The 24,855-nt window shown below is 34.7% G+C and overlaps 1 protein-coding gene across 1 annotated transcript in view; it reads right to left on the bottom strand.

Annotated features, from left to right (window-relative positions):
• The window catches only part of LOC107295838 (catenin delta-2), a 164,232-nt gene that overhangs the window by 101,122 nt on the left and 38,255 nt on the right, over positions 1-24,855 (bottom strand). Inside the window, exon 3 of the mRNA XM_015825172.1 lies at positions 8,630-8,762. Within this exon, the coding sequence (XP_015680658.1) occupies positions 8,630-8,762 (133 nt within the window). The remainder of the gene's footprint in view (positions 1-8,629; positions 8,763-24,855) is intronic.

The following is a 24,855-nucleotide window of genomic DNA, read 5'->3' as shown; positions in this document are numbered from 1 at the left end:
ATTTTAACGATCGGCCTTTTCAAATATTTTCTTTTAATTTGGTTTTAATGGATATTTATTGTACTGTGGTTTTATAAGGCTGTTAGCCGCCCTGAGTCCGGTGAGGAGAAGGGCGGGGTACAAATTAAATTATTATTATTATTATTATTATTATTATTATTATTATTATTATTATTATTATTATTATTATTATTATTATCATACAGGTTAACCCCTTTAGCAAAGTGGGATATAGAATGAAAGTTAATAGCTTGCCTGCATATAGTTTGCCTCCCTCAATCTAAGTATATTTTAAGAATGTCTTTCCCTGATGGTTTTTCCCAGCCATTAATTCCAGTAATATTCTTGGCCATTTAATTGGACAGTTTCATTTTATGGCTCTGCTTTATTAAACTGTTGTAAACCACTTCAGAATCTGTATAAATGAAGCATGGCATAAAATATTTAGGTAAGCAAATACGTAGAATAACAGAATATAAATCCAATTTAAACTGCCTCTGAGAACTGTAGAACATTTTACCTTCAATAGTTACACAGTGAAAATGATGTTAGTGCGAACATCTTGACTGGTTTTTAAAATCTCAAAATATGAAATTAAAAATAATATAAAAGGAAAACCACAATAATTTTAACAGAGTAATCATGAATGCTGAAAATGTTTTATAAAGTGTGATTAAGATTGCTAACTTGGCATCTTCCAGATGTGTTACTAAAAAGGATAGCTACAGGGAAGCTGAATGAATTACAGTGAATCAATACTGAAGTGAAGCAATGGTACATTCCCTGCTCATCTCATCAAAAGGAATGGTTAGGGGTAAAGATGCAATGAGACATTATGCTCTTATAGCTGATTTATTATTTTTTCATTATTGTTCACTATTGTTAAGCATTTTATCCAGTTGATCTCTGATTGTAAATAACAAAATTTCTTGATGTTGGAATGCAATGAGAGAGAACAGCAATAGTATGCTCAAGAGGTTTCCTCTTTCTCTTTCAATCCCATGCACTCTCCTACCCGATGCCACTGGAGATATACTTAATAGAGGCAGAGGTGTCTCTTGAATTGTGTGACATCAGCATGCTTAACTGAATTAGGCAAGTTGAGCTGGTTTTGCCATTACAGATAAATTATGATCTAGCGCTGATATAACAAATCCTGAGTCTTCTCACTTCAACATTCATCATCATTATCTTCATTAATTACATAACACTATGTATCTACATGGTGTACAAAAACCAAAAGGGCCTGCAACTTAAATCTGAAAGAAAAAGCAAAATGCAGGGAATAAATAGGGGAAAGCTAAATTATTAGTACGTGTATTAGGTTTGGTTACTATGTATCATACTGGGCAATATAATCATGATACAATTAATATATTAAGCATAGTTTTAAATCCCTCAGCACCCAAAAAGGTAAAAGAGGAAGAGAAGATAGTTTTTTTTTAAAAAAAAAAATCAAACTGGGTTTATTGTTTCAATCAGCATTAAAATTGATACAAATTTAACCCTATTCCATCCCAGTCCTCACCCCAATCCCCACTTCCCCAAAAGGAAGAAGGTAAGCAAGAAAAGGGAAGAAGGAAATGAGTAAATCTGTATAAATGCTTATGACTCTATAGTATGGGTGTCAAACTGCCGGCCCCTGGGCCGGATGCATCATAGCAAAACCACGCCCACCCCATTGCCAGCAATGGGAAAAAAGTTGCAATACATCGTGACACGTCATATGATGTTGCGAGTTTGACACCCGTGCTCTATAGCATTACATCTTGAGTGAGACTGTGTAAAGATGGTTTCAGAAAGCAAAACAAAGGTATGATATGAAATGCTTATTAAAAAAATGGATTACTTCTTTTTAAAAAAAAATTAGGGGAAAGAACAACATGCTAATTTCAATGGACTTGACTGATGGCAAAGTAATGGAAATTTAGTTATGTCTTTTCAATGAAAAGGTAATAAAAATCTCAGCTGGTATAACAAAGATTATAATTAAAATGACGATTGTGCTATAATTAAAACTATTTAGGACATTTATTTTGGATAAATACATGAAGTAGAGAATGCAAACCTTGCAAATTCAGCAAGTTCTTGTAATGGATTGTTGCAGTTTATTTAGAAGCATATATAGCATAATTCAATAAATAAAGAACAAAATTAAATAAAAGCTCCTTTATGAATGTATATAGATAGTTAAGGGGTCAAGAACATAGAAATACAGATCAATACAGATCAAGAGTAGAGGCAATCAACTGAGAAACAAGGCTAACTTTTTAACAGTGATTAAATGTGATGGTACTGTAACTGTGATTTCCCTTCCCCTATCCTTACAAAAATCCAACAACATAAATCCTGGTTTTACTTACAATTTACAGAAGGCTTGAACAGCCAGTTTGTAATTGTCTAAGCTGATCATCACCCATCTGTGGCTCTCATCTTTTGCTAACTGCCTCCAAGTGAGATAAATGGGAGGTTGACAGACCATGCACTGCTGGTGAAAATTAGCCTGTGGGCAAAAGTTAGGTTGGCCTGCTGTATAGAAATCAGCAGAAAAGGAATGGAAGAAAATATTCCTAGCGACTGTCCTGCGTTCATTTTAATTACTTTTGTTATAATAAAATGATGGGCAAAGATGCATGAAGTGAATGAAGGCAATATTCTTACTTACAAAAGTGTTTGTTAAGGATGGAAGGCAGGTAGAGAAATAGAATGGATAGTTCACTAGTCACTGCCCCCTTATGTCGCCTCCCTAACCAGTCTGCAGCTACTGTAGCTTTCATGGGTGAAATTAATTTCCTAGCATACAGAAAAAAGTCACTGATGCCAGAAACCTTTGTGACCTGTTATATCATTGCCACTGATGGCCTGCTGCCATTTTCCATCAGGACAAAATAATGCTGGCATGTGAAACCATGCAATACAATTCTTTTGTGAAGTGATCTCATACAGAAGAGCTAGATTACTTTAAAACTGTGAGAAATTACTTCAGAAGAATGACCTTTGTGTTTAACAAGAGTCCCCTTTTTAAAAAAGTTTGCAACTAAACCTGTAGCCCTTTTCATTGCTCTTCTTCTCCTTATTTTCTTCCTTAGTAAGATAGTGTAAGATTTATCCGTCAATTTTATCTATTTAAAAGACTTCTAAGCTGGAGATTTTCCTATTGTAGTCTATCACCAGTTCACATGGCATCTCATTTCTATCACACCAATTTAGCTGTTTTCAGCCAGCATAAGATGCAATTCGATTGTATTCTCACAACTGTATGACAAAGTCCATCTGAAACATGATAACATGTACATTTTATAAATGAGCAGGAAATTTTACTTGGCTTTTCTTGTTCAAGATGAACTACATTATTTCGCACTTGAAAAAGTATGCATTTTTCTCCAGATTTCAGGACCTTTCTTAGAGTATACGGATTTTCAATCATGAGTGAAAGTTTAGTCAAAGGCGGAGCGAAGAATTAAGACAAGAACTAATGCTAAATTTGATTTGATTTCAATTAGATTAACAAAAAACAATATTATTACTGCTCTTGCATTAAAGTTAACAATTCAGGATAAACATTTGGAGTTAATCGAGAATCCTCACCCCAAACCTAAGCCTCAAGCTTGCCTGTTATTTTATGTATAAATAAAAAAGCAACACCACCAGTTAGACAAAATAGGTCCTGGAGTGGATGTAATTAAGCTAAGAGATGAGTTCAAATGAAATTAAAGCTACAATTACTATCTAAGAATTAACATTTCTCGGACAACCAAAATGTGATTATCATAAGCACATATAGGTAGTCCTTGACTTACGACCAAATTGAGCCCAGAATTTATGTTGCTAAGTGAGAAATTTGTTAAGTGAATTTTGTCCCATTTTACAATTTTCCTTGCCACATTTGTTAAGCGAATCATTGCCGTTGTTAAATAAGTAACACGGCTGTTAAATGAATCTGGATTCCCCATTGATTTTGCTTGTCATATGGTCGCAGGTCACATGACCCCAGGACACTGTAATTGTCATAAATATGAAACAGATGTCAAGCATCTGAATGTAAATAACATGACTATGGGGATGCCGCAATGGTCATAAGTGTGAAAAATGGTCATAAGTCACTTTTTTCAGTGCCATTGTAACTTTGAATGGTCACTAAGTGAACTGTTGTAAGTCGAGGACTACCTGTATTGTCCTTCTTTAAAGTAGTGATATGGGAGTTAACGGGGAGGAATATACACCTCTTCAGGAAATTGAATTCCATTGAATTCTTTTTAAAAAAATGAGTGAAAAATAAGAAGCACAAGGGCTAGTACGTGTCTTTTAATGCCTTCTTGTCTGGCCACTGTTTTGCAAAGAACTTGTCATTAATTCTTCACGTTTGCAGAATTACCAAATTCAAAGAAAGCATAGGCTTTATTTTAATTACTATTGTCACAAGAACTTATGTGGACCAACAAATCATTAGCTGTTGGGACTTTTGTATAATCTAATCCCATCTGTTGATGGCATGCTCTGAAATGAATTGCTAAATAATACTAACTAATGCCACTAGCAAACATTTAATAAATGAACTATTCAAAATGTTGCTAAGGTTTTAAGATGAAGTGTAATGCAATAATGAATGAGATTAGGTGGTGAAAATCAGGGCTTGTCTTCAAAACTATCCTTTTAACCTAATATATTTGTTACAATTTGTGTGGTTTAAATGAAAAAAACCCCCCCAAAATATAGAATTGCCTTGATTTTTTTGCAGAAGGGGTAGGAAGTGAATTTTATGTGATTAGCAACATAAAATGTTATGTTTTATTGCATATTAAATGAAAATGATTTATTTCTTAATCTAAGAATGGACATATGATTGTACTATACTATGTTTTTTTTCATACTAGCAAAGGTAACCTGGCCTTATAGGCCAGCTGCTGGTTGGCAAGGATGCAAAAAAGAATGTTAGTCTAGAAGTCTTTGGTCTGATCCCAAACTAAATTTACTTTTTTTTTGCCTTGGCTCAGCCGGGGTAATTTCTGACATATTTTGGTCCTGTGTTAATTCTGTGCTTAAAAATTATTCAGACAAACAATGAATTCTTAGTTTGGACTTTTGCTATGCCTTTCTACCTTCATTCATTGTGGTTTCAATTCTTAGCTAGAAGTCGAAATATGTAATCCAGTTCAGAAAGAAAATATTTCTTAAAAAAGAGACATGGCAAAATTGAATAATACCAGAATAATCATCTGGAGCTTTCTAATACAGCCATTCCTAGTCAGAATCGTTTAATCCACTTATATAAATTTGGAAAAGAAAAATTAAATGCCTTCCTAATGAAATCAATAAAAGCAAACCGACAGTGTTTTGTGAATAGGTTAGGCACAGAACAAGTACTGATAGGATGCTGTGAAGGTCGTAAATGGCGTAAATTGGCCATAAAGTTAGTTTTTCAGCACCGTTGTAACTTTGAACGGTTGCAGAATGAGCAATCAGTAAACAAAGACTACCTGTATCTCTAATTGTGATTCTGGAGCAGGCACTTTCTGCAAATTGTACAAAGGAGCTCAGTAGAGGAAAGAATTTAATAAGTGAGAAAATACTGTTAAAACAAAAAAGGTATAATCTACAATATAAGTATCACAGTTACACTATCTGAAGTGAGGCTAACTCAGGGCTGCCTCAAACATTTTGTTCCCACAATGAATGACAACCCTTCTTCCTTCTATTTCATGTTCAGAAGTGAACTGAACTGGTATTAGAACTTTATTTTAGCACTTGTAATGAAACAGCATATTTTACCATATCTGATTGCAGCAACGTAGATGGCAGGGTAACAAATTTTATTTTTCAAAATCTTGCTGTCATTTGTCATCTTTTAAGGTTTATGCCTGAAGCAGCTGCTGTACTTAGCTAATGTCAGAGCTAGATCTGAAGTAAAGGATTCCTAAATCAATCTGATCTTCTCTTTTGTTAGAGTGGCTGGTTTAGTTGATCATGAGAAAAGTAAATCTTGACTTCAGCAAAGGTGAGATCCTAGTTGAGAAAATGGTAATATATGAATTAGTCTTTGCTACTATTATATGCATACTGTGCTACCTAAACAATTGTACCCAACAAGCATATATTAATGGTTCCACATCCAGATGGTAGGAGTAATTAAATAATGTACCACAATACTTTGTTCTAGCTTCTGTACTATTCAAATAGTTATAAGTGATTTGGATAGGGGGTTACAAAATAAGATTATGAGATTTGTGGATAACAAAAAGATAAACTGTAGCAAACAAGTTAGAGGACAATATGAAGGTTCGGGAAGATCTTGGCAAGCTGGAATAATAAACAGAAACAAAAGGAAAGTCCTTCTCCAAACAGGAGGAAAAATCAAAGATATGACGGAGGACATCATGTACTGGGTAAAAATGTGCATGAAAACTATCAGGATATTTTGATGGTTCACATGCTGAACATTAGCCAACACTTGAAAAGAAAAAAAAGCAAATGCAATTCTAAGTTGCATTAACAGAGGTATGGTTTAAAGATCAAGAGAAGTAATCTTTCCTCTCTATTCTGTAGTGGTTAGACCGCATCAGTAATATAGCATCCACTTCTGGGCACTATGTTTAGGAAGCACACTGGAAAACTGGACTATGTCCAGAGGAGAGCAGCCATCATTATAACAGAAATACAAAGAACATTAGAAATTGTTGGCTATGTTTAGCCTGATAACAGACGATTGCAGGGAAACATGACAGCTGTCTTAAAGTAGCTTAAGTGCTGTCATGTAGGAGACAGTAAGCATTTCAGTTTAGTGTTGTTCCAGAAGACAAGAGAGGAAACTTTGAGTTTAATTATAAGAAAACAGTTTGGACATTAGGAAGAATTTCTTACTGATAAGGACTGTTTAACAATATAATAGATTGCTTCAGGAAGAGGTGGATTCCTTTGCTGAAGGTATATAAACAGAGGCTAGATGGCCATCTGTCAGAGATGCTATAATAATGCCCTGAACTAGATGATGTCTAAGATCCTTTTTATTTTATGATTCCAAATCAAGCACTTGCTTGAGGTCTGAAATGGAAGTATGCCACTTGTATCAAGTTTTCATTTCATAGCTTAAATCTTGTTTGCTCAGAATATGGAAAAATAAGTTTCGTGATGCCGAGTTACTGCAGCTCTAGCAAGAAGTCAGAAAAAGCACATTTTCTGACTGAACAGAAGAGCAATCTATAAGACCTAATCAGAAAAGCTAATGTGCAGAAAGGGCTGATCAGCTGTTCAATCATTAAGGCTCCCAAAGGACTTCCTGAAGTTAATGGCAAAAGAACACCATACATAATCAGCCTAAAAGTGAACAGTTTGTTGTCAATGGAAAAGACCTGCCAGTGTACATTTTAAAGATACTATTCCTATTAGCTTCTTTTCCAAGTCAAGAGATGAATAATCATCTTAATGAAAGATTAACTAGAAACTGATTGTGAAAATGAAAACATATTGGGAAACTATACATATGAGAATAATAATCTTTCTGAAATGCAAAATCTTTTAAAAACAAAACTACAACTACAGGTGTCCTCATTTACTGACCACATATACTCATTTACCAGCTGCAATAGGGATTCACAACTCATCACTAAGCAGCATGGTCATTAAGCACCAATTACAATGGCAGTTTTGTTAGCTCTGGATACAGTTAAGCAAATTACCACAGGTCGATAATCGCAACTTGACTGTGGCTTGTGATTTCCTGCTGGTTTCCTCATTGACTTTGTTTATCGGAAGCTGCCTGTGAAGTTGCCTATGGAGATCACATGACTTCAGGATACTGTGACTGTCATAAATGTGAGCCACTTGCCAAGTGCCAAATACATAACCATATGAACACAGGAACGCTGTGATGGCTGTAACTTTGAAGACCATTTTTAAGTCTTGTTTTTCAGAGTGATTATAACTTTGCCTCGTCATTGACTGAATGGTCAATAAGCAAATTTTATAAGCACCCCCATTGATATGATTTCTCCTTAGCTCCCATTGCCCTATGTCAACTAAATAAATCATCTATTCTTGGAACAACCCTTGTAGAAAGAGGTGTAGAGTAATGCTACATGCCCTCACGTATTTCTGAGAAGAAATGATAGAAGTCCTTCATTTGCTTTCAAGACCAACTGAACACAAAACTGTCTGGATCAGATAACTGTCATATTCCACAAAAATCACAGGTACCTGCTTTTAAAAAAAAAACACACCCAAGGATGCTTAAAACAGGCTAATATAAAGTAATAATACTTTGATTTTATATTGAGAAGCTTTTGAAAATTGATATTTTAGAAAACCAATTATTTCTCTTTAACCTAACTAAACCAGATGAAATTGTATTTCCCCTCTCATCAAGACATAGCTGTAAGGAAAAAAATAAGCAAAAAGTAGTATCAAAATTGATGAACACATTTTTCATAACACAGAGAGCACTGAACATTGCACATACCTTTACAATAAAAAGGACAATTTGCTTTATTCCCCCACAACGTAATCCGTAAAGCCAGCCCCCAAATGTACTTAATATTGGTCTGATAAAGCCACTTCAGAATTGCAACATCAAGATGCAGAAACACGCACAAATACACACAGAGGCATACCCCCTCCTATTAGATGATTTTCTTACCTCAGCTTTTATCTTATTGTCTCCAAAGCATAAATGTTGTAAATAAGCAGCAGCGTTAGACTGTACAGAGGGGAACTGATGCTGTAACATCTGAATAACTTCTGGTAGTTCTGGATCTCGCCATCCAAACTCTCTGTATACAAAGAAACAAGAAAAGATCCGTGGGGTTGAAATGCTGAACGGTTTAATGTATTAACAGAAAATTGTTTGGGGGTGAGGGGGAATATTACCTCTGGAATGTATATGGAAAGGTAATTACTGCCATTACCACCCCTAATTAAAAAGATAATAATTATAGAAAATAGCTTTCATTTGATTAGGTTCTTGGAGTTCTATTATTCTAAAATAATAGAAATAGAATGCACTATAGGAAGCCCTGATAAAGATTAAGAAAATAAAATACACAAAAAGCACAGCCAATATGCACAGACATGCCATCTCACTGATGTGGAACAATACCAATCCAAGGATAAGACTAGGGGGAGGGGAGAGGGGGGACAGTTTTCTCACAAGAGAAGACATTGGAGGTTAATGCCCTGAATGGTCACTTAGTGCAGTAAGAAAAGGCAGTATAAGATGCAATACAAGTAGTTTCCTATCTTCTCTTAAAGCAGTCGCGATTCCCTCAAATATGCAACCTTTAGCCCATTCTCTTCAACAGACAGGACCAATGCACTACTTTTATGAAGGCAGGAGATTCCTTTCTTTACTTCAGTTTGTTTTGTACTACCTCTGCTATTTCCAAATCAAAGCCTTCCCCTAAATAGATTCTCTTAATGTCCCAGCAAAATTATCAACATATATATGTGTACATGCATGCAGTATATATACATATATGACTATCTGTACATCTCTCTCTCTCTCTCTCTCTCTCTCTCTCTCTCTCTCTCTCTCTCTCTCTCTGTATGCATACACACACACACACAAATAGAGATATATGTACAGTATGTGTAGAGTGTATAAATATAACCATGATATTTGCTTTTATAAATAATTTCTTTTTTTTCTGCCTTCAAATCTGCCTTCTGGCAACTGCCACATATATATGTTTTGTACTAAACAACTGAATACTTCTGAAAAATGAAGAATTTAATTCTCCTTTCTTTTGGCGGGTGCATATTATAGTCCTAGGAGATAAAATTCATTACTAGGTTCATGACATGAATTTAAGTCTCTTGTATTTATGTTATGCATTTGTATCTCATGCTAAGCTAAAGACTGATCCTTAGTCACTAAACCAGAATATGCACCATACACAAGCACATATACCTATGCAATCAGTTTTATGATGTTCATTTTTATTTCAAAGGAATATATTTTACTTTATTATCGTTACCTACTATTGTTTATCTAAGGCACTTTAGCTTTGGAACAATTCTTGGAGAGATGAAGAAATAAAGATTTCTTACTGAAAAAGAATGCTTAGGAAGAAACCATCCCCCCCCCTTCTGTATAACAAAGTAACATGGTACATCTCTGAATATTTCTATTCTCTCATGTTGTCTCTGTGGTTGTTTAAATATGTGCATTTGGTCCAGATCATGTGTTTAGGAGAAAGTGAGTTTAAAATGGAGCCAATATTCTGAGTCACCTACTCAACTGCCTTTTCTGTAAAGATGCAGTAAGGATTTTTTTCTGCAATATTTGTAATCATTACAAAAATGCATATTGTCATTTTATACACAAAAGTAGCAATTGCCCATAATTCAGTGTTTGTTTAAAACTGTGTCCATCTGCCCAGTAGAAAAAAGAAAAGGTAAGCTGGATGTTGGCACCATCATGAGAGACAGCAATCCAACTATCAGGCTTTGGATAAATGCACATTTTATGATTAATAATGTCCACAGTGCTAATCATTTTATGAACAACCAGCCCATGGCAATCATTTTGTGGAACTGCTACAAGAAGCTCTCAAAATTCTAAATGGGCTAGAAAACTAAATTAAATTGACTCAAAATTAATGTAATCACCCACAAAAAGAGTTTTATTATACTTTAAGATTATACTCCAGAATATTTCATCATATACAGAAGCAAGATGTTTGGAACAAATTAATAATTGTTATAGAACACAATATGCACAATTCAAATTATCACTCATTATAGATATTTTTAAACCTTTTATCCTGTGACCTAGAATTTAAACTTGTCATAGAGCAGAAATAAAGATATGTTATTTTATTTTATATTACTCCCTGTTCCACTGATGTTCTCAATTAATAAAAATCAAGATGTCATGTAATCTGTGGCTAATGTAAAGTTAATATTTATAACATTACTTTTTAAAAGGCAGAAACAAATCTTTTCCTTCACTAACCTTTTACAGACCAGTTGAGAAACAAAAGAATTCTGACAACAGGAATAGTTTTGCAAAGATTAACTGGTAAATGAATTTTTATATGAATCAAAAAATGCAGGTGATTTTTTCAGAATGAATGGAATACTACTTATTCATTTTGGAAATGCAATTCTTATTCTATTCTATTCTATTCTATTCTATTCTATTCTATTCTATTCTATTCCTACACTACACTATTCTACTCTACTCTCAGTGGTACATATTTCTATTTGAAGTAATATATGTTTTTCTATTTATTCTTATTTTAAACAAAAATATGGAAATCCAATCAGGATTGGTACTCTCAAATGCAGGGAAAGAAAGGCTAATCTTTGTTATTTTTGTTTCATCCATGCAAGTCCATAGAGCTTGAGAAACAGAAATGCACATAGAAGACATTGTTCTGTTTATCAATCACTTCTGTACTTTATATTATTTTCTGCACCTTTCATCAGGCTTGGAAAAAAATGCTGGCATGTGTGAAAATTAACTTACAATAAGCTATGATTACAGATTCAGGAAGTTTTATTATTTTTAACCAGAATCTGAACTATGTACAGCTTAGCATTGTACATGATTTCAGTCGTTGTATGGAGGTATGTATGTATCACTGTTGGACAAATGATTTCTATTGTATTAAATTCTGAAAACAAGGCTTTATTGAATTAGTTCAGTGAAACCTTATTTTTGTATTTTTCTTTGCTTTCCTTAAGTCTCTACAACTGCATCATATTAATAATGCACTCCAGCGTGATCTACATTTACAACTGTTTTCACGATAATCCGCAACAATGCACATTTCAAAGTCTTAAAACCAAATGTACATTGATAAAAGATATATTTGACTTTACACAATATTTTTGGGGTCCCAGGCTCAAAATGAGAATCAATTTTTAAATCCCCCTACTTAAATTCAAACCTTAAAAACAGATACTTTTCTAAAAGAGCAATGCTAGACATTGCCAATTTCCCCAATATACTGTTTAGAACACTGACTGTGTGCACATGGAAATAAATGCACAACAAATGGGCATAAACCAGCTATGTAATAGAATATATCTGCTTTGCAAGATTGGCTGATAATAGTGATCAGAGTGTGTATTAATTTAAATGAGTACAGTATTAACTGGGATAAATCTGTTACATTCTCAACAGCATCTGTTAAAAGCAAGTAAATACAGCACTTGTATATTATAGGTAACAGTTGTTCTAGTTGGATCTCAAGAGTGGACTAATTCATTTCTACAAAAAAGTGTATTTTAAAAGATAAAATAATCCTAGCACTCTGCAGTGGAGAATAAACTTAATATGCCAAGTAATAATGTATTTTCAATCAATAAAGCATTGTAGTTAATGTGGGTATTTAGTCCATATTATTTCAGAAACCTAAAATAGTATAAATTCCTTTTGGCTTCCATGAAAACCAATTACATTTCTTCATTTTGCATACTTGAATATCTATAAACTTCACAGAAATGATTTAGAACTAATAGGAAGCATACATATAATGATCTGAAAATGAATGCACCCTGGTTCTTCCATTCTTCAGTCTCAAGAAAATCATATTCTTGTCCACTTCAATTTGTGTGCCATCAAGACAATAGACCCGTGGTGGCGAACTTATGGCATGCGTGCCACAGGTGGCACGCAGAGCCCTCTCTGTGGGCATGCGTGCCATCGCCCCAGTCCTTGGCCTTCAGCTGGGTTTTATAAAACCTTTTCGCTTTAGGCCTCTGCCACTGTGTGCAAAAAAAAAAGGTTCAATCAATCAATCAATTTCAACTTCTTGCGGGGGAAAAAAAGGTCTCACAAAGTTGGAATTGATTGATTGAACTTTTTAGTCCCACCCAGTCTGCCATTACCACTGCAGCCATGCCCACCCAATGGGTCACACCCACCCAATGGGCCATACCCACCTGGCACCCGACGATACATAAGTGGGTTTTGGGTTGCAGTTTGGGCACTTGGTCTCTAAAAGGTTCACCATCACTGCAATAGACACTAGGCAACTGATACTTTGGAGGCAGATCAGAATGGAGGAACAGCTGGTTAGAGAGATTTTCTCTGTTCAGATTATTAGGAAAAGCTGCTGAAGGGAGGCCAAACTAGGCCCCAATGTTTTATAATGCTATTATATTGGTGGTTTTTTTGGACCTGACTCTATTTTTATTTTATTGATATTACATTTATCTATACTAGCTTGTCAAAGGAGAATAAAAAAATAAATAAAAATTCAATCCATTAGCAAAAGAAGGTTAAAGAAATGTAATATATAGATATAAGATGGGGAATATCTGATTTGTTCATGTCTGACAACTTCAGCACCAAAGTGAATATAAGTTAAAAGGTGAAACAGATTTTGAAAAGAAGCTGATCATGTATAATACTTCTGGATTTTTCATTGGCCAGACCCCACTTTTTCATTACTTAAATTGTACTAATTTGTAATATGTTTATATTCTGCGAACCTTCACAGTTTGTCTCTACATCAAAGTAGCGTTTAAGTATTAGATCTAATTATTGGACTGTATTTTACAAAATCTTAAAAGAAACCTGAATAGGTATCATGAAAGATGAGGATGATCGAGCAACTAGACACTAAATCTTATCACGGCATAAAAGGGGAATTGGACATGTTTAGTGAGGTAGCATTTGTTTTAAAAAAATAAAATAAAAGACTCTGGAATATGTGGCAGCAATAATGCTGCATGTCTTTAAAACAATCATCTTTTTTTCAGGCTTCTACAGGAACTCTTTTCTTTCATGGTATGTCAGAGAAAATCCTAATGTTTGCCTTAATGCTGAATCTGAAGAACCCTTAAAATGTGCTAGTTCTTAACATATTCTGTGAGCCTTTACAATTTATTTTTGCACCAAGACACAGGTTGGGTTACCATATTATGCATCTGATATGAACCAGCTTTTATGATTTGTGCACCATGGTCACATGTGAACCCAAACAACTTGACTATATTCAGCAAACCATGGTTTGGCTATCCGCGTCTTGTGGCTAGTTTGTGTCAGCTTCTCAATGCTATTTTAATTTTAATCTACATAGCATGCCTACCAAAAGAAAGTTGACTGATAATTGAATACCAGCAGAGATTGAGAATTCTAGAGTTACCAAAATGATTAATGTGAAAATTTGTAACTAAATCTTAGCCTAGCAAACATGCCACATGCCTATTTAGATTTTGGCAGGGTAGCATAAGGTATTCAAAAGAAAGATTAAACATAAATAAAGCATAAGAGTTTTCTCCCCTCCATCAGAAAAAATAGCCATTATTTATTGTTTGTTGTGCTACAGAAAATCATTTGTCTTCATTTGCAGATTTGCGTCACTTTCTGTTTGGAGAAAAGGTGTTGCAAACAAACACATGCGTGCTGAGTGGAGAATATAGACACTGTTACATATCTCACCATTAACACTGTTTTACCATGAGACTCTGGGCAGTATGACAAATATCCCTTAGTTATAGCAAATTTCCAAGGTTTAGTATATTAATTTCTAGTGTGGGAAATTAGCCCCCCTCCAGAGAAAGAAATATTCTGGGAAATATTTAAAAGGCAGAATATATTTCCCTAAAGGATTTTAAAGGCAGAAACCAACCGCCCCCCCAAGTCTCTCTGTCCCAAGCAGAAACCAAGTCTGCAGAAATGCAGATGTGATAATCTTGTCAGAAAGACTGGAGTCAGGAAACTGGGATTAGGAAGAAAGATCTCTAGAATCAACAATCCCTCACACCAAAAATCTAAGAGTCATCAGCCACAGCCACAAAGAAGCAGGATATGACCTTTGGGACATAATAGGATTAACTCACCACCATCAGAATACCAGAAAGGCACACTCAGACTCAGGTCAAAGTTCATGCCACAGGAACAACTCCAAACAAAAGGCTCCAGAGGGTATAAAAACCCACTCCCTACATGTGCTCACTCTCTTTTCTTCCAGAGCCATCTTTCTGTCTGGCTCTCCTCTTCAATAAACTGCAACCCTCTTTCTAAAGGAGTCGCCATGTTGTTTATTCCCGGCTTGGGACTGAACCATGATGAAAACTTTTCCTTCAACATTAGACATAATTTGTTATGCAACAGGTTACTGTACTAATCAAGCAGTTAAAATATAGAAGCCCAGGCATTTCTAATCATTTCTGTTCGGAAAAACTTTTCCTGCAGCACTGTACAACAAAATTTCCATAGGAACCATTTAATAAAAATGGCATCAGTCATTTAAAAGAAAAAAGCAAATTTTTGAGGCTGATGTTGTAATTATAGTTTTTCATGCCCTTGGTATTCTTTTTTTCACTATTTTTCATCAATTTGTTTCATTGCTGACTGAGGCAATGAAATCCATTTAATTCAGCATTGTTTCCAATCATGGCCAGCCAGATGTTTTTGAAAGGCCAAAAATAAAAAAGTTAAGATAGGAACTATTCCATTTTACCCTCCAACATATTATGTACAAAGATATATTGTCTCTAAACATGAAGTATTTAACAAAGCTGTGATGAGTTATTTCCAGGGAGAGGATACTGTATGTATGAATAGCTAAGACAGCGAATTGGACAATAATAGACTCTTTTGCTTGCTATGGATTCATGAAATATTTATTCTTATTTATTTACAATTTACATCAAGAGTTTTTCAAAGTTTGAATAGACAAAGTTAGCTTTTTAACTGTCATAAAGCAAACAACAAATCGAGAAAAGGCAATCAAATCAGATGGAAAGCAATTAGCACAGAGAAAGGAACAGTAGCATATGGATTAATAGTTTAAATCAGCATTTGTTTTCACAGCATTTTTTAAAATCTAATTTCAGATGAAAAGCCTGCAAGGTCTGGGCCTTTTAATCCCCAGTAGAAAATGAAATAGGCTCAACATCTCACAGAGTTAGATTAATGTTTGGATACTATAGTTCAGTCTTTTAAATTTTGCTTTACTAGAAGACAGCCATGATATAGTTTAAGGCCACAAAATCTTAATAAAATGTAAGTAATCTTGTTAAGCTACTACCTTTTTTTTAATGGATGCACTTTGCACCAGATGCACCATGCAGACAGTGGCGGTTATTACCAAACTACAAAGTAGGAATGATGTATTACCAATACACAAAGTAAATTTTAATTTCTGTCCTCTTAAGTAGATGGCAAATCATACCGTAACTCTGAAGTTTTAAAATATAAAACTCTCTTAAAAATCATTTTAGTAATTAGTACAAGTGCAGCTGTTTAGCAACAAGGATCCATTCTATAAGAGCCAGATGATACCACCACCACCCCAACAAACAAACAAAAACTTGAACTTAAATGCCCACTAACTGCCAGGTTTGTGCATGTTTTGAACATGATTCTGCAGAAATGCTTCGGACCTTGGGCAAGCATACCTCTCTGCTTTTAATACAAGGTAACTATGCTTTTTCAGGCTTCTAGAAGAGCTTTAAAAAGTGCAACTGTTTAGGAACTGATTCATTAAAATCAAGTCAGTTGTAGCTTTTTACAAGTTCACATAGAAGCCACAAAAAATGGGCTGTATTAGTGAATACCAGGTTTAAAGCATTACTGAATCATGTTTGAAGGATCTGTGTTCAAGCTATATTGCCACCCTGGTGACCCCCAGATGTGCTATATTTTACATCCCATTACTTAAGCTGACTGCTAGTGAAAGAAATTGCCATCCAGCATACCTGAACGTTACACTAAAAGAGAGGGAATTTTGCCCTGTCCTTTTTCTATTGAAGCCCCTTTACCTTACCAATGCTGGGAAGATGATAATTTAGGACAGGGCTCAAAAAACATAACACAGGAAAAAAGAGCCACATATCTTGTAATAGCATAACGCACACTTCATCCCTTATCTTTGCAGGATTTCAGCTTTACCCTCACAAAATCGGTTAAGGAGGAGGAAAGACGGGAGGGATGAACATGATTAAACTTTGTAGCACTGGATGTATTTCCCACACAGAGGTCACTGTATAACTAGAGGCTTTCTAGATCAACAGCCTCATCTCCAGCAATACATTGGAGGCTTTTGGTTTTCCTTTAAGGATTTGGTTTTGCTACCCATTTACTATTGCATTATGAAAATTCATTATCCTCCTGTTTTGCTATTAGCAGTCCTATTGAATTAATGTAAGATTCTTTGTTTTCCGTTATGTAAAGTAGGCACTAAGAATTGTGGAAAATCTGAGACCCAGATAGATGCGTTGGTCTAAAATAATTCAAAATGCATAGATTGTTGCCTTGGTTCTCTGAGATGAATTGCTTCTAACCTGCATCTCTCTAGTGAAAAGCAAAAGAAAGACATAAAAAATCCTGAACTTACAATATGCTGTTAAAAAATGTTTGCAAGAAATTTAAAATGCTTAGATAGAATGGCAAAAGTCCCATAAGCACTTGAACTCCTTCAACTGATATAACATGTTTGAAAAATTAGCCCTAATTATCTCATTATATCTTATGGTACGTTGCTCAGAGTATTACTACATTATCAATTGAGATAGTTAACCTGCCAATTATTCTATCTTGAAGTAAAATAACATGTGGGGGGAAATGACACTTATAAAGTAGTGAGGGAGAAAGGGGCTGTAATAAAGACTGGAGACTAAATTGCTTTACTACTAAATGCAGCCACCAATGACAGAAATTATTACTGCTTGTCAGGACTCTTCAACTGCTTGCTTTCTTTTTGACTATTATACTGCATCTGTATTAAACACACAGATACACACACATACACACTGGTTTGAGCTGAATTTAATTAATTGTAACTACATGGCACATTCATACTGCAAGAATTTTGCACTGCTTTCTTCCATTTTTTGTTTTTTAGCTTAGTTTACAATCCTGAGATTTCTGGTGGAGTCCCATCTAAGTACTAATCATTTTGCCCCACCTTTTTGAGATCATCTCTCATACTGTATACAAGAGAGACTTTCAAAAAGTCACCCAAAATCAGTTCCAATTCCATTCCAACTTCCTGATTTCAAAGAGGAGACATGTCTGATAGCACATCTCCTACAGAGATTATTCAGAGGTGGTGGAGAAAAAAAGAAAAGATGGATAAATTGGGCTCTCTTTACAGAACTAGCAAGTTTCTTTCTACACAGGAATACGGAAGCAAACATGATTAATTGAAGCACTCAGCTGTATCAATATTTGAAAATCCTCATGAAACAATTCCCTAAAGAGGGAGGGTTTAAGTCAATCACTAATAAAATAAGACAATGTCATCCCTAATTTAGATCTGGGATGTAATCTTCATGTATAAAATGATATGTCTCTTTGCAACTTAGCACTGTAGCAACTATGTTGCTGTTAGAGGGAATAAATCTAGGGGTTGAATGGGACTAGTCCAGCGGTTCTCAACCTATGGGTCGCGACCCCATTTGGGGTCGATCGACCATTTCACAGGGGTCACCAAGCAAGGCTGTCCGCCATTTTTTTTGTCCGCCATTTTTTTGTCCGCCATTTTTTCCCCTTTTCCGGCGGGTGCCTTACCTCCCTTGGGCTGGGCCAGCTGGTGGTCGGCCTGCTCCGTCTCTGCTGCTTGCCAGCTACGCCTCGGCCGGTGCAGGGGGCGGAATCACGCATGCGCGGCGCTCCCGGGCAGGGAAAGTCCTCGACTTACAACCGGTTGGGTAGTCCTCGACTTACGACCGGTTTAGTCGTCGACTTACGACCGGTTGGGGGTCGCGGCATTACAAAGGTTGAGAACCACTGGACTAGTCCATATTATCACCGAATACAAAATAGAACATGGTAACTCTGATTATGATGACATAGAAAATACTAAAGCATGTCTTATTTGACAATGGAAAAATTTAAAAATCATGACTGTTTAAAAACACTTATTCAAAAATGAACTCAGAGAGCTGAAGCGTACGTCTGATTTGTCAGAAACATAGGGTTTGTGTGTTTAATCCTTCCTTTCCTGTTTTGTTACACTCTACTCATTCCAGATGCAGGTGTAATTGTTGTGGGCAATTCAGCTGTCATGTATTTGCTAAGTTGCTCTCCTAATCATTTGTCTTCACAAAGGTATATTAAACTGCTGTGAAATATGGCCCTTCAGTAATTGCTATACCATTAGTGTGAATTTAGTGTAGAATAATGAACATTCTCACTTTCTTATTTACTCCATTAGAACTTTATGACAAAAAGTGCAAGAATAAAATATAAAAGACAAATGTGTAGTGAATATCAGCTTGAAATTTGGAAGAGCAGTAAAGTTGCACATGATCTTAATATGGAAGACTGTCTGAACATAGATTGGAATAATTGCTCTTCCCTACTGTTTTCATTTAGTTTCCAAGATGTTCATATTCTCTTTAACACTATTGTACTGCTAACTATAGTGGATTCACTGGGAGTAAAATTCTGTGATTCAATCACTAAAATGCTAAAACATAAGTGACAATAAAGATGTAAACAGAAATGTAATAATCTTTTAACCGTGATTACTTCGTTCTATTCTTCAAGGAGAAATTGCATAATTTGAAATTAGCTTTAATTCAAACACTTGCCTGTAATAAAATTCTGTGAGAAAATATCTGTTTCATGGGCATATGCTTTGGCCACCTCAAAGGCACTGAGATGCCTTCTTAACACTCCATAACAGAATCAAAACCTACGACATATCTCTATCGAAAGGTCAAGAATATTAAAATGTTATCAACAAATCTCAGTTTGCTATATTTAGGATATACTGGTAGTCCTCGACTTATCACTTTAATGGACTTCCCCAAAATCAATTTTGCAGTCATTGTTAAGTGAATGTCAAGATTGTTAAGCAAACCAATTGTTTGCTATGGGTAGTTTTTGATGAAAACAGGAAGTAAACATAGTTGTTTTTTTTTTAGCAAAAATGTATTAAAATGTGGTCACATGACTGTGGAAAACTGCAAATGGCCATAAATAAGGGCCACTTGCTAAGCACCTAACATGCAGTCAGGTGACTAGGGAGAGGGGGATCTCCATTGGAAGTTTGGAACCAGGTCCTAAGTACCCCCGAGAAGATCTATCAAAATTCTAAATGTTTTGTTAAGCAACCAGTTGTAAATTGAGGACTACCTGAACTGAACTCCCCAAAAATAGAATGTATTCAAAAGGGTAGATATCAGACTATCCATAGTGAAGGTGTAAAAGATTTGAGGGTTCACAGATCCATATGATATGATCATGTGACCATTTGATACCTTTTTGGGATAATATATTAATATACTATATTAATAAGTACATAGGCAGATTTATGGTAAAATCTTCATTATATTGGTTATATGCGGTCAGTATTTCCTCCATTTTGGATTTTCTAAATTTTTGCATCTTTGCACTGAATATTTTAAAAACCTCATTTAGATTTTACTGACATATAAAGGGAGTTTGAATGAACACAGAATGCTGAAGTTTGTTGCTTGTATATTTCATAAACAAAGTTATCAAACACATGATGTCCATGCAGATAAATCATCATTTCTGTAGGTAACAATTTCTTTAGAAAAATAATCTAATACTTGTTTATATAAGACTTATATTTTCTCTTTCTGCAGTGGTTCTATTTTCACTCCAGTTTGCTTCACATCTTTTCTCTTCTTCCCTAACCATTCTTCCCAAGACCACATTTGACAGGATCCCCAAAATGGACTACCCCACATCCAGAATTTCTCATCACCTTTGGGCTTGTTGAAAATAGTGTGTGTGTGTATTAATTCCTTCAGTATGTCTGCAAACACTTGTATACTTGTGTGTCTAAACCACACATTCAAAACAAATAGATCTTTCAATAAGCAGATACTCATTAAAAGTCACTTTTCTTATTCATTCTTGGGTCTCTAAAAGACCCAGGTTTTTTTTCTGTTCTCTGGGTTAATTTGTTCCAACAGTTGCAAATTTTTCTATCAAAATCATGTCTGGCTCATCGAGCATAACATTAGAAAATCACCAAACTATAGATTCCTACTTTCATACATACACCCAGCAATCTGGAAGATACCATCCTTATTAACTACAGCTTTACTTCCCTGCATACATTCATTGACTCCATTTCATAAGATTAAAACCAGCTTCATTCAGCATTATTACACCATTCCCTCTCTCTTCACAATTTTCACTAGTTTATTTCATTTATTTTATTTCATATTCATTACAATTTATTTGTCTTCCATTTCAAGTCACACTTCTATATGCTATTGACACCAGTATCACCACCGATGCAGCTCTACAACACTCAACATGAGATCGTCAGTCAAGGCTTTCATATTTTGTCAGTAACATTGAGAATATGGAGACTAGATATCTAACCTTATTTACACCCACACCACTACATGTTTTCCTTTTAACAATGAAGACACTACATATAATCTTTAACTCATTTTGATTTGTTTCCACAATCACCTGCAAAGGCCACTTTTATCTGAAGTGTGCTCACTGTATTCTATGCAAGCTAGGATTTCTCATCTAGAATATTTGATAAACTACAATCTTCTTGCCTGTATCCTATCCACCCAGAGATACATGTGGTGTACTGACAACATGCAAGATGCTTTCCTTTCTTCCCTTCCCTTAAAAAAGCATTAAATTCAAAATTCTGACATGGCATGAATGAGGTATGAAGTGCAAAATAAATAAAAGATCAATTATACTCTATCAATATTCATAACTCCCTTTTTTCCTCAGTAGAAGGTAAGGGTGATGTATATGTACTGACAATGCTGTACATTTCAGCCCTTTACCTGATAATACCTTTATTTATCTGAAAGTACAAATATGATTGCAAATATGTCCTGTATATAGAACAGATTTAACTCTGTTGTACAAGAAATGTCATAAATGGAAATAAAGTTAAATGGGTTAATTAGTCACTACTGACCATTTTAATTACAAGAGAAAAAAATGGAGACAGATGTCAGGAAAATGCTCATTATTGGAATCCCAATAGATATGCGTTCAGTTGAGTGAGCAAGCCTTTGTGTAACTGATTACATCTCTTTTTACCCTCCCTCAGTAAATAGAAAAACTAATTATCTGCACACGATTAAGTTAATGCACATTTATCTACAACAATTCAATTCTGACTGTGAAATAATCTTTCTAGTCTATAATTACAGTCTAGCTTAATTAGCATAATTTCCACAGCACATCCTTAATAAAGAAGTAGATATTAGGTCTGATTTTAAGTACCAAGGCTATTTCAGGCAAAAATCATGAAGGGGTGGAGGGGGAGATGAGTCTATTAAACTTGGCTTGGTCTGTACACATACATCCTGCATTCAAATATGGAAAATAAATATCCTCCGCATATTTGGGATGAAATTCACATTGAAAGAAAGAAAGAAAGAATGAAATAAATAAATAAATAAATAAATAAATAAATTTAAAATTTTCTCAATCTTGTCAACACATTTATATTGTATCATCAAGAAGGCTGCCACATTTTTTCTTTTCAACTAAGATTACATAGGATAGTTTGAAATCCATCCACAATTATTTAAAACAAAGGTTTTCTTTTTAAAAAGTACATTATTTAGATACACTATGGATAATTCTAGTTTTTTGACATATTAAAGATCAGGAGGAATTTCTGTTGTTCCTATGGCATGACATTCAAAACGAGTTCAGTATTATATGCTGAAATGTAACTCACATAAGCAATTTTAAATGTGTCACTGGAACATTTTAAGTGAGGCTGATTTGTCTCAAGCTTGAAATTTGGACCCACTTACTGAGAATATATCCCTAGAATTACCAACATCCTCTAACTAATTTCTTTTCAAAATTCTGCAGAGAATGTAAATTGTAAAGGAGATACAAACAGCAGAAAATGATGTGAAGATACACATTAGCATTTATATTTCTCCAACAGATAAAGGATTCAGACCTATTTTCAGAGGATAAACTCTTAGTAATAGATATAATGTACTGGCATGATGAAATTTTAGCATCCCTAGAGTGTGTGTGACCACTCACAAACAGATGGCTTCAAAAAGCATGCTGGTTGTCATTCAGAAGTCGCCTCTTTTCATTATGTGACTGATGAATTACTGGAGCAAGTCACTATTCTGAATTCCTATTACGGACCCCTACTTGCTCAGAATAATCTGATCCCATGATATACAGTTACACAAAATCTATTACTGACAGTTTATGTCAGCTATATGGCTTTAATTCATTAATTTTACTATCTTGCTTATCGAAATAAATGACCCAATGGAAGCTATTATATTTTAACACATTTATATACCACCTGCTCTCAGCAAAATTTACCTATGATAGTTTATATTGTATAATTATTATTTCTTGCACCACGTTCTTTATATATTTTTAAATACCTGTGTGTACCAAAGCAAGGTGAAGATAAAAGAGGAAAATAGGAGGAACACTGAAAGTTCTTAACTGAGCAACTGAGTTCTTAACTGAGCATTCCGTTTTCTGGTTAATTTTAAGAGTACCAATAGTATTTGCTCTTATTTTTCCCTTTCTTTTCCTGTTCTTTCAGGGTTTTAATTACAGGGTTCTTTCAGGGTTTTAATTACAAAAATCATTTCAACCCTAAAGAATGAGTTAGCCTATGTATAACCAGGATTGTGTATAACGGCATTCTTTACTAAATTAATACCTTTTGTCAACATCAGTTATCAGACGAAAACTGTATTAGCAACAATGATACTCCTTTTCTAGAAACTAGAATCCAGGAAAATCTAACAACTGCTGTAGATCTCAGGGTGAGAATATAAATAATTCTAAAATTAGCTGTTCTCAAATCCATTCTAAACTACCACTAATATCAAACAAAAGCAGTTGCTGACAGTTTGTATCAGTGACTGTAGGAAAATAAAAAACTGGTGCAGTCATGAAACACCTTAGGGTATTTTGTAAAAGCTCCCATTGAAAGATTTAAAATGCAAAAATAATATATGATTCTTCTGACTTATTGCATTACTCAGGTAATCTAAAGCAGCGGCACCCAACCTTTTGGGCACCAGGGACCGGTTCCTTGGAGAAAGTTTTTTCTGCAGCCCAGAGGGGGCATAGTTTCGCATGCTACCTGCATCCCTTGGATGGGGCTTCACTTGTTTGCACAGCCCGGCTTCTGGCATGCCATGGATCGGTGCTGATCCACAGAGCGGGGGTTGGGGACCCTTGATCTAAAGGATAAATTTCCTATAAGTATGAAAGTCAACCCTAAATATAATCAACCCTAAATATACCCAATTTTTAGGTAATATTAAATACATACAACAGAATTTTATTGATGAAAATTAATGTTTCCTGGTGTCCAGTTCCCAACCCAATATAAATATTTGCTATTAATTTTTCAGTTCTTCTGGTTAAATGAACCATGCATTTCATATTCAATCTGAGCTTTTTTAAAAAAAAAATACTATTGCATTTTGTTATTTATTTACTATTTGCACTGTTGTCACATTGATTTGTAATCAGTGACAATTAACTAGAAGGATTTGCTGGGCTAAACATAAAATATATACAGAGTATATATGTAATGATAACTGATTGCACTATTGATCCATTCCATTCTATTTTTATTAGATTTTTTTAAAAAAACTTTTGGTTAAGAAAACATAGCATCTCCCACAAAGCAGCTCAGATGTAATCTCTGCAGATAATAAAGTACACGACCCTGATTTCCAGTAATGGATTTTAGTACTTAAAAGTATGAAAACATTTGTATTTATCACTAATTTAGAACCATAGCTTTACTAACTGTTCATATTTATCATCGATTTTCTGTAGCTTTTCAGTGCAACAAGCTAAATATCGCGTTTAAATCCAGGTACTGCAGAGATATATGCAGCAATTTAGAGCATAATGCAAATTTTCAAATGGGATAGAATTATACTAGTTTATTTATCAAATATGAATTATAATATTCAAAG

This window comes from Protobothrops mucrosquamatus, unplaced genomic scaffold (genome assembly GCF_001527695.2).
Source record: "Protobothrops mucrosquamatus isolate PMUCROS unplaced genomic scaffold, P.Mucros_1.0 scaffold2526, whole genome shotgun sequence".
NCBI lineage: Eukaryota > Metazoa > Chordata > Lepidosauria > Squamata > Viperidae > Protobothrops > Protobothrops mucrosquamatus.
This window is presented reverse-complemented; position numbering and strand designations above follow the sequence as displayed.